This window comes from Pogoniulus pusillus, chromosome 8, assembly GCF_015220805.1.
Source record: "Pogoniulus pusillus isolate bPogPus1 chromosome 8, bPogPus1.pri, whole genome shotgun sequence".
In the NCBI taxonomy this organism is placed as follows: Eukaryota; Metazoa; Chordata; class Aves; order Piciformes; family Lybiidae; genus Pogoniulus; species Pogoniulus pusillus.
In genome coordinates this window covers 341,130-355,001 of record NC_087271.1, presented here as the reverse complement: position 1 = coordinate 355,001, position 13,872 = coordinate 341,130, and the positions used below count along the sequence as shown (strand labels likewise).

Genomic DNA, 13,872 nt, shown 5'->3' with positions numbered 1-13,872 from the left:
GGTCTGGGGGTGCTGGTGGACATCTGAACAGGAGCCATCAGTGTGCCCAGGTGGCCAAGAAGGCCAAAGACATCCTGGCCTGGATCAAAACCAGTGTGGCCGGCAGGAGTAGGGCAGCAGTGGTGCCTCTGTGCTCAGCCCTGGTGAGGCCACAGCTTGAGTTCTGTTCTGGGCACCACAGGATAGGAAAGACTTTGAGGTGCTGGAGAGTGTCCAGAGAAGAGCAACAAGGCTGGTGAGGAGTCTGGAGAGCATCATATGAGGAGAGACTGAGAGAGATGAGGGTGTTTAGTCTGGAGAAGGCTGAACAGAGACCTTCGATCTCTACAGCCACCTGAGAGGAGTCTGGAGTGAGGCTGGTGTTGGTCTCTTCTCCCAAGCAACCAGCAACAGGACAAGAGGAAAGGGGTTTGAGTTGTACCAGGGGAGGTTTAGACCGGACATCAGGAGAAACTTCTTCAGTGAGAGAGTGGTGAGGGGTTGGCAGAGGCTGCCCAGGGAGGTGTTGGAGTTACCATGCCTGAAGGTGTTCAGGAAGCTGTAGCTGTGGTGCTTCAGGACAGGGTTTAGCAGTCATGGTAGCTGTGTTATATCTGGACTGGATGACCTTAAAAAGTGTTGTCCAGCCTTAGTGATTCTGTGATCTGTAACTAGAAGAGAACCATTAAGGTTGGATATGATCTGCAAGCTCCTGGAGCCCACGTGTGGGGTGCAGTACTCTGGTTAACTGTAGTAAAGGCATTCCAGCTCCATAACCTAGCCTGCTACCTTAGGGCGCTTGAACATAAGTCCATCTCCACCAGTATGGTTATATCAAACTTCCTCAATATGGGAATTGGAACTCTAAAATGCTTCCCTTACACTTGGATTTAAATAAGAAAGGAGAGAAGTGTGAAATGCTTACGTGGGAGCTGTTACTTCTGCTGTCAAGCAGGTCCTTCAAGACTCCTTGAATTAGTAACTTTCTCAAGCTGCTCAAGGTCAGTAGGATGAATATAAACATGACCCATCCCTGGAGGTGTTTAAGGCCAGGCTGGATGAGGCTCTGGACAGCTTGATCTAGTGTGAGGTGTCCCTGCCCATGGCAGGGGGGTTGGCACTGGATGATCCTTGTGGTCCCTTCCAGCCCTGACTGTTTCTATGATTTACTAATGCTTGGAAATAGCCCAGTGGGGAGAGAGGCAGGATGGGGAGGGAAATAACCTGAAGCCATCTGAGGTGTTCTGATAGATTTTTAATAGTTGCAGATCAATCCCTTGTTTCTATAAATACAGTCTCAAATCAAGTCACAGCCCTCTGTGCTTTAGGCTGTGACTGTCATAACAAATATTAATAGAAACAAATGTTGGTAGAGATTGTCCTGCTCAGAGGCCTTCTTCAGTCAAAGGGAGAAGTTAGGAACATTGTCTGTGTGGAAGAGAATCCTAATGGTGTGAAATTGGCTGCTTTGTGTGCCAGCTGGCTTTTGCAGATGACAGAAATGACCCCATTACAGGTGCTCTTGAGATACACCTGCACTATTCTTTCTCCGCTTGTCTCTGCTGTTACTTTTGAATTCTTGATTGTTTGTTTTTTCTTCCCTCCTACAGTTGTGCCTATGAAAAGTTAAGTCACTGAGCTTTTTTATCCAGATAGTCTTGGCTCCAGAGTGCATTTCTTCCTCTAGTTCAGTTTTTCCAGGATAGCACGTATTTCCTGAGGGTGGTAGTTCCAAGGCCCCACTCCTCCCTGCAAAGGCAATGGTACGACAGAGTGAGGCTCAAGCAGACAGAGCAGAGGTCCTGTAGTGTACAGCAGTGTGGGCAGGTGTGCCTGGATTTCCTTTGCACGAGAGGAGATGGTGTGTACACAGCTTGCACCCTGCTGTGTAGCTGGGACAGGGACAACTTCTGCATCCTGGAGCTGGAAAGCGTTCCTGGATCTCACAGCTCCAGGTTTCCTAGCGAGGCAGAGGATGAATATTAGAGCAAGGCTGAGGTGTACCTCGGATAGGCACACAGTGAAGGCCCTGACTTGTTTTACTGCAGGTCCATTTCTCTCCACGGCTGAGAGTGAACCGTGAGAAGAGTAAGGAAATGCTGACTTGTTACGTGCAAGCAGTCTGAAGTTGTTCTGAAAGACAAACCCCTCTGTGTTGTGCTCACTGTTCACGATTCAGGTTTACCTTGTAGATGACCTTCCCTCCTTGAAGCAGGTAGAGCCGTTCTGGCAGTGCGGCGTATTTTGAGCTGCTGAGGTTTTCCATCGTGTCTAGAACCACTGGACACAAAGGATTGTTTCTCTGCAGAAGCTGTGCTGCAGCTTTTCGGTCTTCCAGGCTTCTGTGGTTTTTGATGACAATGTTGTTTTTGAAAGCCCATCCATCTGAAACAAGTAAGGAGCTTTCAGCAAGGAACATGTTGAACAGGCATTAAGGGTGCAGATCTATAGTGTGTGTCATATCCCCAGACCATCTTAAGAGAATACTGCAGTTCCTGCTGGGACTCTGGAATAGGCTGCTCAGGGAGGCTGTCCGTGTCTCCTCCCTGGGGGAGTTCAAGGCCAGGTTGCATGTGGCCTCGAGCAGCTGACTCTAGTTGGGAGGTGTCCCTGCCCATGCTGGGGAGTCTGGAGTAGGTGATCTCTGCTGTCCCTTCCAACCTGAGCCATTCTAGGATTCTGTGATTCTGGTTCTTCCAGGGATTTTTCAGTACGGTTTTGTAGGGTCAGATGTGTGAGTTAATGAATTAGGGGCACAAACTGCTGCCCAGATCTGATGAGCTCTGGTTTGAGGCAGATTTCTTTCCCCTTTGCAGTGCCCTCTCTTCCCAAGATACTTTCCTTCCTGAATGTAATGATATGTGCCTGAGGTTTTGGTAGGCATCACTGGAATGTCTCTACTGTACCTTCTGCATGAGCTTCTTCAATGTAGATGATAAGGAAGTCTGCTGTGGAGCCGAAATCTTTGATGAGCTTGTTGAACTCATCAAATTTGAACATAAATGAAGGTCAGGTGCAACTTCCAAAATTCAGGATTAAAGGTCTGTTATCTGGGAGGAAAGAAAGGACAGTTTGTGCTTAAATCAGAGATGGGAGGAAGAACAGAAGTAAATTAATCGAGTCACAACAACCCAAGCAATACTATAGGCTTGGGGCAGTGTGGCTGGAGAGCTGCCTGGCAGGAAGGGATCTGGGGGCTGTAATGGACAGGTGCTGAATTGAGCCAGCAGTGTGCCCAGGTGGCAAAGAAAGCCAATGGCATCTTGGCTGGGATGAGAAATGCAGGAGCAAGGAGGGGACTGTCCCCTTGGACTTGGCTCTGCTGAGGCCTCACCTCGAGTGTTGTGTTCAGTTCTGGGCACCTCAGTACAAGAGGGATGTGGAGGTGCAGAGGGCAATGAAGCTGGGGAGGGCCTGGAGAATAAATGTGATGAGGAGCAACTGAAGGAGCTGTGGGTGGTCAGTGTGAAAAAGAGGCCATGCAGCTCAGGCTTTCAGTGTGTTCCTGCAATTTCCTCTCCAAAGAGAGCTCTGGCTATGTACTATTTATCAAACTAGTGTTACACAAGCCCCTGGCAAAAGTGTCTATGCAGTTGCTTACAAACCAGCACAGGATGTGCCCCCAGGTGTTAGCATCTGTTTGCAAGGCCTCCATTTAAGAGAGCCTGCAGGACTTTAAAGCATCTCTTTCAATCTCTGGTTATGCTAAACTACTTGAAATTTGTTCAGGATCTTCCTTCTGTCTGGGCTTAACTTCAAAACCTGCTGCAAACAGGTCCACATCCCAAAGGATCTAGTAAGGGGGGACTTTCCTGTAGATCTCACGTTTCTCTGTGCCAGATTTGCATCCTATTTTCTATATAAATGTAACTAGGAGAGCAGAGCTGGAGAAATACCAAATCCCTCACATGGGGGTGGGGAGTACTGCAGCTTAATGATTAATTCTGCCTCCTACAGTGATCTCAGTGGGAGGCAGTGGACGAAGTACAAAGCAGCTGCTTTTTTTCCCTTCCTGCTTCATTTCTAGTCACTCTGAGAATTCACTGCGTGCTCCCTAGGCTTGAGGCTGCTGAAGGGAGCTCGGGAGGGATGTTCTGTACGTACAGGGAGCGAGTGACAGCCTGCACTCTGGAATCACTGCACACGGCTCTGATGCTGGCTCTCGTCTCCCTAAAGTCACCTTGGCTTTCAGTGAAGAGGTATTTCCAGGCAGAGCCAGCTTTTGTCAGAGATTCCCAAGTTTATTAGTGGGAAGAGTTACTGTAGCCAGAATGATAGGCACAGGTTGGTTTTGGCAATCAAGGGGAAGCCAGAATGTGCTGTGTCTTTCCCATCAAATGGGGCCGGCTGTGAGCCTGCTCTGCCATGCCATGCCCTCCCCTGCTGGCGGCTTGTCCCCATTCCCTCAGCAGCCCCTTCTCATTTCTCATCTCAGCAAACCAAACCCAGCCACACAGCTGATTTACTCACCTTGCATGAAATCTAAGAGGTGACAAACTTCCCCCCTTAAAGTCACCACTGGCGTGTTGGGAGCAGGATTTCCCTCATAGGCTTCATCCTCCAGCCTCTTCCACTTCACCTTCAGCACAAAGAGCAAATATTTGAAGCTGAAAAAGGTTGGGCCCCAGTTTTCGTAGCTGAACTTTGGGTTCTGGTTCATTCTGCTCTTTTCACCCTGTTTTAGGATGTATCTTTTCATGGTGTTGGGGAACAGTATCAGCAGTGTTTTGCCCACAACAACACTGGCAGTAACCTGCAGAAGAATGAGGAGTTTTTGCAGGAATACCCCGGTGCCAGACATGGTGGTGGAGGAGGTCTGACTGCTTCTGGTGGGAATGCAGCACAACGGCAGGGGCAAAGGTAGGAGGCTAAAGGAGGAGGAAACATTACCACGTGTTTGGTTGAATTTTTGCCTTGCCTTGCGTTCCCTCACCTTTCTGCCTGAGCAAGGAGGAGCCTGTCAGCCTCACCAGCTCCATCTGCACTGCTTGCTTTCCAGGCACCTACTCACTCCAGCATCAGTGAGCTTGCAGACCACACCAAGCTGGGAGCAAGTGTGGATTGGTTAGAGGGCAGGAGGGCTCTGCAGAGGGACCTGGGCAGGCTGCACAGATGGGTACAGTCCAGTGCCAAGGGTTTTAACAAGGCCAAGAGCAGGGTTCTGCTCTTTGGCCACAGCAACCCCATGCATTGCTGCAGGCTGGGGCCAGAGTGGCTGAGAGCAGCCAGGCAGAGAGGGACCTGAGGGTGCTGGTCAACAGGTGACTCAACATGAGCCAGCAGTGTGCCCAGGTGGCCAAGAAGGCCAATGGCATCCTGGTTTGGATCAGGAGCAGTGTGCCCAGCAGGACCAGTTAAGTCCTTCTGCCCCTGTGCTCAGCACTGGTCAGACCACACCTTGAGTGCTGTGTCCAGTTCTGGCTCCTCAAATCAAGAGAGATGCTGAGGTGCTGGAAGGTGTTTGGAGAAGGGCAGCAAGGCTGGTGAGGGGCCTGGAGCACAGCCCTGTGAGGAGAGGCTGAGGGAGCTTCGGGTGTGCAGCCTGCAGCAGAGGAGGCTCAGGGCAGAGCTCATTGCTGCCTGCAGCTACCTGCAGGGAGGCTGTAGCCAGGTGGGGTTGGGCTCTGCTGCCAGGCAGCCAGCACCAGAAGAAGGGGACCCAGGCTCAAACTGTGCCAGGGCAGATCTAGGCTGGATGTTAGCAGGAAGTTTTCACAGCAGGAATGATTGGCACTGGAATGGGCTGCCAGGGGAGGTGGTGGAGTGCCCATCCCTGGAGGTGTTTAAAAGGAGGTTGGACGAGGCACTTGGTGCTATAGTTTAATTAATTAGAAAAGTTAGGTGATAAGTTGGACTCTGATCCTAGAGGTCTATTCCAACCTGGGTAGTTCTGTGAAAGGCATTAATGACAGTCATGGACAGACAGGTTTTTAGTGCCAATTGTAGAGTGATAATGTTTATTCACAAGTAGGCATTTTACTAATGAGAGGAGGTAAATCAGGATGCTCTGTCCGAACTGCAGACTAAGCTCTCTACAACACCCTGCAGGGAGATCGGACGAGTGAGGGGGATGCTGGACTCTGTTAGTAACGACTGACAGGACAGTGGCAAATGACCTCAAGTTGTGCCAGGAATGATTTAGGCTGGATATTGGGAAAAAAACTCTTCACCCGAAGGGTCGTCAGGCCCTGACACAGGCCACTCAGAAGTGGAGTCGCCATCCTTGGAAGTATTTAAGTATGTAGATGTGATGCTGAGTGCCGTTTTCTTACAGGACTTGGGGCCCAGCCCCTTCAGCAGCTCCACGTGTGTGTAACATTACAAGGGCAGGGCCGGTGCCCCGTTGCGGTGACGGCGGCCGCGCGGCGCTCCGGTCTCCGGTGCGAGCAGCCGCTGGCCTCTGGCTGGCCGCGGGCTCTTTAAGGGGGCGGGGCCGGAAGAAGACCCGCTTCCTGGCCGCTGATTGGCCGGCGTGCGGCGCCTGGCCGGTGCGTGTGCTGGGCGCCGCTGGGGATGGGGAGCGGCGGAGCTGCCGGTTGGCTGTCGCGGCGGAGCTGCCGGTTGGCTGTCGCGGCGCCTGCTGCCCTTTAAGGGGGCGGAACGGCTGCTGCCGGGAGCGGTTGGGCGGCGGAGCTCGGAGCTGCGGCTCTCGGTCCGGAGCGCGGAGCCGCCTCTCTGGCGGGGCGAAGGGGCGGCCCGAGGGACGTGAGGTGGCAGAGACGGGCGGGAGCAGCGGCAGGGGGGCTGGCCCAAGGGGAAGAGGCGGCGATCGGCGCGGTGTCTGCGGGTTCGGCTGCGCTGCTCTTCCGGGAGGGTCGGGGCCCTGGGGACCTGCCTCTCGACCAGGCGGATGAATGGCGGCTGCGGATGACCTGAAATTTCAAGGTAAAGGCGGACGTCGTGGGGGTAGTTCTGGGGCTTGGGGCCCAGCTGACGGAGCCGTCAGGTGCGTGGAGCCTTGCAAGTATTTCTGGGCTTTTTCCACGTAGCTGCTTCCTTGAACTTGTGCAGGTAGTTTAAGGAATAGCCTCGGTTTCCGGAGGTGGAATTTCCCCACTGGCGAACTAAACACGTAACCAGTACTGACTGAAATCCCCTGTGGTGGAAAAAGAATGCTGCAAGCAGGCAGAGTGTAGCTGGGAATGGGCTGTGCTTCCAGACTTTATTACTTTTCAGTACGTAAATTCAAGTCTGAAAACAGTAATTCCTGGAGAAAACCAGAATTACCCGTTTCTGCATACCCTTCTGAGAGGCAGCTTCCCCCTGCTGATCAGAGGATGGAAAGGCAGACTCAGTGGTGCTGGTGTAAGTGCTTGCAGGTGAGCAGGAAAGAAGCTTCACACTTGATGAAAAAGGAATGTTCAGCTTCAGCTGTGGCTTCTCGAGGTTTACAAACCAGATCATACTTGATGTGCCTGAGCTAGCGAGTTACCTTTTCTTGGGCAGTGTAGGGGTCTTAATGTACGTTTTGAGCCGTGAGAACAGAACTGTTGGCAGCTGGACCACAGCCTATCTTGCAATGTACTTATTTGCAGAATTTGACGATGCAGCTAATTTGCTTGCAGCAAATCCTGATGCTACCACAATAAGCATCGATGAGCCAGTTGAAATCCCCAAGAACCAGCACAGCCACCTGCAGGAGTCAGGGAGAGAAGAGGATGATGAGTTGCTGGGGACCAGTGACTCGGATAAAACAGAGGTAAGGTGCTTAACACCCACACTGCCTCCGTTGGCGCACGTACACGTGGTGCTGGCAGCAGCGAAGAATTTCCACAGGACACCAGGCATCTATGCTGAGTGACTTAAAACTCTGCTGCCTCTCTGTCACAGGTTACTGTCTCATTAGCAGAGCTGGCAGAAGCAATTGGTTTTTGGCCCTTCAGCTGTTGTGTTTTGCAGCCTAGCAAACTGCACTGAAATAGTGGTGGGTTAAGCTAAGCAAACATTCCTAGAGACGACTGCAGCAGCAGCTGAAAACTCAACACCGTGCTTGGTTCTGCTGCGGGGTTGGTGACTCTGACAGGAGACTAAGAAACTTTGAAGGGCCAGGGCTTGGCCAAATGGTTCAGTGAATGCAGCCATCAGTGATGTGATGGAAGGTGGTGTCAGGCTGCTCATTAGAACTCCAAGCCAATATTCAGCCTGAGAGAAGAGATGAGCTACTTCTAATAGATATTAGACAGGGAAAGGGAAATGTTAAATAGTGTGTAGTGAGCACCACACAGTTAGGTTTGTTTCCTCTCCAGATACAGAAATTGCTTAACTCTTGTGTAAATGAACTAATAATGCAGAAATTGCATGCTTGTAACCTTTTCCATGGTGCCTTTCCCACTGTGCAGTTGCTTGCAGGACAGAAGAAAAGTGCCCCTTTCTGGACGTTTGACTACTACCAGACATTCTTCGATGTGGACACATACCAGGTTAGGACTTCACTTCAGAGCAGAGCTATTGGCTGAGCTCTGCCTTGGCCAGACACTGTTTTTTTACTTTTTGCACTTCCACTCAGACAAATCTGTGTGTTTTCTCAGGTCCTGGACAGAATCAAAGGCTCTGTTTTCCCAGTGCCAGGGAAGAATTTTGTAAGGCTGTATATCCGCAGCAATCCTGACCTTTACGGTACGTATAAGGTGTGAGGAGTTCTCTTCTGCGCTAGAAGCTTCAAGTGTTTATTTCATTTTACTTCCTAGCCTTAAAAAAAAGAAAACAACAAACCCAAGAGGGCAGAGGAGTTGTTACTGAACTTGTTTGTTTCCTTTTAAGGTCCCTTTTGGATATGTGCCACGCTTGTCTTTACCATTGCTGTTAGTGGCAATCTCTCCAATTTCTTCATCCACCTGGGCAAACCAACATACCACTATGTGCCCGAGTTCAGAAAAGGTTTGTAAGTAGTCCTTGCAGTCCTGAGCCTCTGTGTGTGTAGGGTTTTGCTCTGGTGCTTTTTTCAGTGAGCTAATGAAATAATGTAAAAACAGGTCCTGGCTTAGACTTTTCAGTCTTTTGAGGGGTTGCTCTCTCTAACTTCTTAGACAGTGGGCTCTAATTGGCAGAGCTCTGCTCCTCCAGAGCATGAAGTAGTTACAGGCTTTTAGTAGAGCAAGCAGGTGTAATTGGAGCAGTTATTTCTCTAGCCTTAGTGAATGTCTCCTTGGGCAGAGTGTGAAAGCCAAGCAGTGGCCACTGTGGTGCTTTTGTGGGTGCCTTTTTAGATCCATGGCCTCCTGGGAGCCTGCAGGCCCCAGACAGAAAATTACTTCAAGTATTACTCTCAACACCCACTGGGTTTTGTAAGTTATCACAGAAGCATTCAGGTTGGCAAAGCCCCTCAGGATTGCCAAGTCCAACTGAGACCCTTACCCTGTAAGGTCACCCTAAACCATATCCCCAAGCACCCCATTCAGACAACCTTTAAACACACCCAGGGCTGGTAACTCCACCACCTCCCTGGGCAGCACATTCCAATGCCTGACCACTCTTGGTAGGGAAAATAATGTTTCCTAATATCCAGTCTAAACCTACCCAGTGGCAGCTTGAGGCCATTGTCTCTTGTTCTGTCACTGTTTAGCTGTGGAGCAGAGCCCAGCAGCAGCCTCTCCACAATGTCCCTTCAGGTAGCTGCAGATAGCCATGAGCTCTGCCCTCAGCATCCTCTGTTTCACATTAACCATCCCCAGCTCCCTCAGTCTCTCCTCATCAGATTTATTCTCCAGGCCCTCCCCCAGCTTCCCTGCCCTCCTCTGCACTGGCTCCAGCACCTCTACCTCTTTCTTGTAGTGAAGTGCCCAAAACCGAAAACAACACTTGAGCTGTGGCCTCAGCAGAGCCGAGTCCAAGGGGACAATCCCCTCCCTGCTCCTGCTGGCCAGAGCATTTTCTAATCCCAGCCAGGATACTTTTGGCTTTTTGTGCCACCTGGGCACACTGCTGGCTCATACTGAGTTGCTTGTCAATTACAACCCCCCAGGTCCCTTTCTGCTAGGCAGCTCTCTAGCCCCTTTGCCCCAAGCCTGTAGTGCCGCTTGGGGTTGTGGCCCAAGGTGCTGTTGCCTTCTGGCAAACAAAAAAAATAAGCAAAAGATGCTCAGCTGATAGATCCTCCAGAGAGGCCAGAGTGAGGAGCCAGTCATCTACACCTGTCCTGTAGTATGAAGCAGCCTGCTGTCCTTGCTTTGTCTCCAAAGCCTACTCAGAGGAGCACTGTCACTTGTGAATCCAGTCACTTGATTGGTTTCAGATTTGACCTCATGCCTGTGCTTCCTTGCAGGTTTTTCAGCACACCTGCACTTTGTTCTTATTTTTCAGTAGCTGTTAGTGGTGAAATTTATGTTTTTAGCTAAGTTGTTCTTTGTGGCTCTTCCTCTCGCGTTGAAACCAAGAGCATTTGCACACAGGTAGAAGCAGTAAACTGAAAGATACCATGAGGATAATTTCTGGCACCTTTACCTTTAAACTAGCTTGGAGTTCTGGCAGAGTAGTGGCTGAGTGCTTCTACGTGTTGGCTTCTGGCTGGCATTCCAAGCTGAGTGTTAGACCTTCTGTCCCATTTCCGTAGTGTCCATAGCAGCCACGACAATCTATGCGTACGCTTGGCTTGTCCCCCTTGCTCTCTGGGGATTCCTGATGTGGAGGAACAGCAAAGTTATGAACATTGTCTCCTACTCGTTCCTGGAGATCGTCTGTGTGTATGGCTACTCCCTCTTCATCTACATTCCCACCGCGGTAGGTGTGGCCTGCAGAGTGCAGCCTGAGTGCACACCCTGGGAAAGGCTGCTGGCTTCGGCAACTGCCTGCTTGTTGGTATTAGTCGCAAGTTGGGCTGGGCAAATCGTTTGCTCCTCTTGCTTGACTTGCCTGGTGTAAAGGCCTCTGGCGATCCTAGAAAAGCCCGGGGACATCTCCCCAGGGGCTGCAAATGCAGACAAGGGTGCTGCTGGCAAGCCAGCTTCAGGAATCATGTCCTTGAGGTCCAGGCAGTCATGTGTGGGATGGCTCCAAGGACGAGCTTCCCTGGCAGGGATCGTGCCGGGTCACTCTGAGGAGCAGGCACTGGGGAGAGCTGTAGCTGAGGGGACATGCTCATGTCACCTCTGCTGCTGCTGTTAATCTGTCCTCGGACAATGGACAGATAAGGCATGAGTTAATTGGGGCACAAATGGGCTTGGGGTGAGGAAACAAATGTGGGAAATGGAGTGCTTGTTTCCCAGTCTCTTTAAGGATGGTTTTACTCCCTTTCACAGATTTTGTGGATCATTCCACAAGAAGTGGTGCGCTGGGTGCTGATGATATTCTCCCTTTGCCTCTCGGGCTCTGTTTTGGTGATGACCTTTTGGCCTGCTGTCCGAGATGACAACCGGAGGGTTGCGCTGGTCACTGTGGGGACTATTGTTCTGCTGCATGCCCTGCTGTCTGTGGGCTGCTTGGTAAGACCCCTCCTTGCCTTTTCTCTCACCTCTTAGAAAGAAATCATACTGGAAAACCTTCAAAGTAAAAGTTCCAGTTACTTCAAACATAGAAAAAATTGATGCCAGTCTGCCTTTGACAGAGCTGGCAACACGGTAACAAATAGCACAGAGTCACTCACAAAGCAGTCTTGAGTCAGCACAGGAGCAGCAAAGTGTTTACTGTATCCACTCACAGCTTATTCCAGTTAGTCCCATATCTAGCGTGTGATTATGAGTTTTGGGTATGAAAATGTAAACCTGCTAGAACTTAGTCAGATCTCAGCATTAGGAAAACAGAAGGCTTTAATGCTACAGAAATACAAAATGAGGAGTGTTTAAGTTGTCTTTGTTTGCAGTAGGTAGTGATGTCATCCAGGCTTCAGTTCTGGTCCTTCCCAGCCTTGAGAGTAGGCAGAAGATAGATTTGGTTTCCCATAGCTTAGCATGCAGGGAGGTGGAAGCAAAACCCATCTCTTGTGTTAGCAGATGTGCAGCTGACTGTAGTGGGGCTTCTGTCACTGACAGTGGTCATGAGTAGAAACAGCAGAGTCAAACGAATACCTGCAGTCCAGTCTCTTCCAGCATGGGTCTTTCTCAAAGACCCTAGCTGCTGTTACATTTAAAAGCACACTTAGAGCATCATTTCTAATCTGGTAAACCCAGAAAAGATCCAAATTTGCCCTTTCACTGCTGTGCTTGTGCCTTGTGAACAGTGGGCATGGGAAGAAGGAGCTAGGATGGGGCAGGACTGTTTGTTTCACTCTAAAGCTGCTGCTTCTCTGGAATAATCTAGGCATACTTTTTTGATGCTCCTGAAGTGGATGTCCCTGCACCTACTAGCCCTGCTCAAAATGGAACAGTAATAACAAAAAGTCAGTAAATAAGGTAAGAACCCAAGCTGTTCCCTCCTCTGAATACCACAGAGACCCTGAAGTCTGTCCCCATTGCTGTGGTTGAGTGGAAAAGGATTCAACAGATCAATTTTGGCACATGGTGCTTATATAAAAATCTCATTTATTACCTTCTTTCCCAGTTTTAAGTGTGGCCATAAACCCATGAAAGATTGAGGAACAAAGGTGTTGCATTATCCTTTTCTTTGTGGTTTGCTCTTGGTGACAAAATACACATGTAAATAATCTACTCAGTCCCAAAGGTCATTTCCAAGATGCTTTTTCTCCTCAGTTATTTACAGAAGTCCAAGAGTGTTAGAATTTGTACTGCACACATAAAACTTAAATAATCAACTACTACACCCCTATTTTCCTTTCTTTTTAATATTAAATTGATTTTTCCCCCATGATATTTGTGATAATGTGTTTCACAGCACCAGCTCTGTGTGTGGGACATCTGTGTAGTCTCTAAGCTGGGCTGCCTCAGAGCCTGCACCATTCCTATGGACCAACCACATTCCTTGTGTGGGATGGTTGGAGGATCTGCTTCCTGGTATTGGGAGTGCTGCCAGCAGCAGCTGACACGTGAATTGTGCTGGAGAGAGGAAGCAGGGAGCAGGTCCAAGAAAAGGCTAATGGCCACGCAGAGGCCAGGTCACTGAAAGTAGAGTCCTGGAATGGCTCAGGTTCCCAAGGACCTCAGAGCTCATCTACTCTAACCTCCCTACCATGAGCAGGGACACCTCTCAACTAGACTCGGCTGCTTAAGGCCTCATCCAGCCTGGCCTTCAACACCCACAGGGAGGAAGCAGCCACAGTCTCCCTTGGCAACCTATTCCAGAGTCTCACCCCTCTCCTGCTGAAGAGCTTCTTCCTAGGATCTGATCTAAAAGTACACCAGTCACAAGCCTGTATGTGAAAATCAGAGTATTTGCTAACCAGAAGCTGTAATAGATTAAAAACACCCTGAAACATAATAGCCAAATGTGCCTAGCAAAAGTGATCCTAAAAAGTGATTGTGACTGGATGGTCTTGGAGGTCTCCTCCAACCTGGTTGATTCTATGATAATCATGCAGATCAGTTTTAGAGGCTTTTCTCCTGCAAAACCAGTTTCTCATGCCAGCTGCCTATTAAGATCCAGCATGGTAGTAATGAGTTCTAGTGTTTAGGTAGAAATAAATGCTTCGTTGTGTCTGCTGATGAGGAGCTGTAACACTCATGGGAGTTCATTTGTCTCTTTCAGATCCCAGTGCCCATCTATCCCTCTGTGCAGTTATGCTATTTGGCATTATTTTTGCACTGAAGACCAGGGCAAGAGCAGATGTTACTTGTGGAAGGGAGGCCGTGCTGCCCTCGCCCTGCCCGCTGGAGGCGGTGCGGCTCTGCGAGGAGTCAACAGCTGCTCCCGCTCCCTTCGCAGCAGTTACTTCAACTTTGCCATGCTCCTTACACTATTTTGCCATCGAATAAAGTGTCCTGAAGGCAGTGTGAGATTTGCATTTCGTGCATGAGCAACCTCTCGCTCTTCCTCCCCAGCGGCTGAGAGGGTCCGGTAAGAGGCGCG

General features: G+C 50.0%; 2 protein-coding genes across 4 annotated transcripts; one reads left to right on the top strand and one right to left on the bottom strand.

Annotated features, from left to right (window-relative positions):
* Positions 1 to 1,226: 1,226 nt before the first annotated feature.
* DIO1 (iodothyronine deiodinase 1) lies at positions 1,227 to 4,780 on the bottom strand. Its single transcript, XM_064146884.1, has 4 exons — positions 4,450 to 4,780; positions 2,886 to 3,029; positions 2,165 to 2,364; positions 1,227 to 1,728 (listed from the first exon to the last, which is right to left on the bottom strand). The coding sequence occupies exons 1-4, from the start codon at positions 4,778 to 4,780 to the stop codon at positions 1,663 to 1,665; spliced, it is 741 nt and encodes a 246-aa protein (XP_064002954.1). The 3' UTR covers positions 1,227 to 1,662.
* Positions 4,781 to 4,799: 19 nt separating this feature from the next.
* YIPF1 (Yip1 domain family member 1) lies at positions 4,800 to 13,799 on the top strand. Of its 3 annotated transcripts, none has more exons than XM_064146883.1 (9): positions 4,800 to 4,839; positions 7,545 to 7,678; positions 8,319 to 8,399; positions 8,508 to 8,595; positions 8,740 to 8,856; positions 10,529 to 10,695; positions 11,214 to 11,396; positions 12,211 to 12,302; positions 13,552 to 13,799. In XM_064146883.1, exons 1-8 carry the CDS (start codon positions 4,815 to 4,817, stop codon positions 12,295 to 12,297), a joined length of 882 nt encoding a protein of 293 aa, XP_064002953.1. In that variant the 5' UTR covers positions 4,800 to 4,814; the 3' UTR covers positions 12,298 to 12,302; positions 13,552 to 13,799. The 3 variants fall into 3 exon arrangements, with proteins under 3 accessions (XP_064002953.1, XP_064002951.1, XP_064002952.1); XM_064146881.1 differs by lacking the exon at positions 4,800 to 4,839 and adding an exon at positions 6,553 to 6,864 and having other exon boundaries at positions 7,515 to 7,678; XM_064146882.1 differs by lacking the exon at positions 4,800 to 4,839 and adding an exon at positions 6,554 to 6,864.
* The last annotated feature ends 73 nt before the right edge of the window (positions 13,800 to 13,872 follow it).

Bases quoted from the DNA above. Each gene is read 5' to 3' on its own strand.
- YIPF1 (XM_064146881.1), top strand. From the start codon at position 6,834: ATGGCGGCTGCGGATGACCTGAAATTTCAAG. The intron at 8,400-8,507 runs GTTAGGACTTCA...GTGTTTTCTCAG, and splicing joins TCGATGTGGACACATACCAG to GTCCTGGACAGAATCAAAGG. The intron at 11,397-12,210 runs GTAAGACCCCTC...GGAATAATCTAG, and splicing joins TGCTGTCTGTGGGCTGCTTG to GCATACTTTTTTGATGCTCC.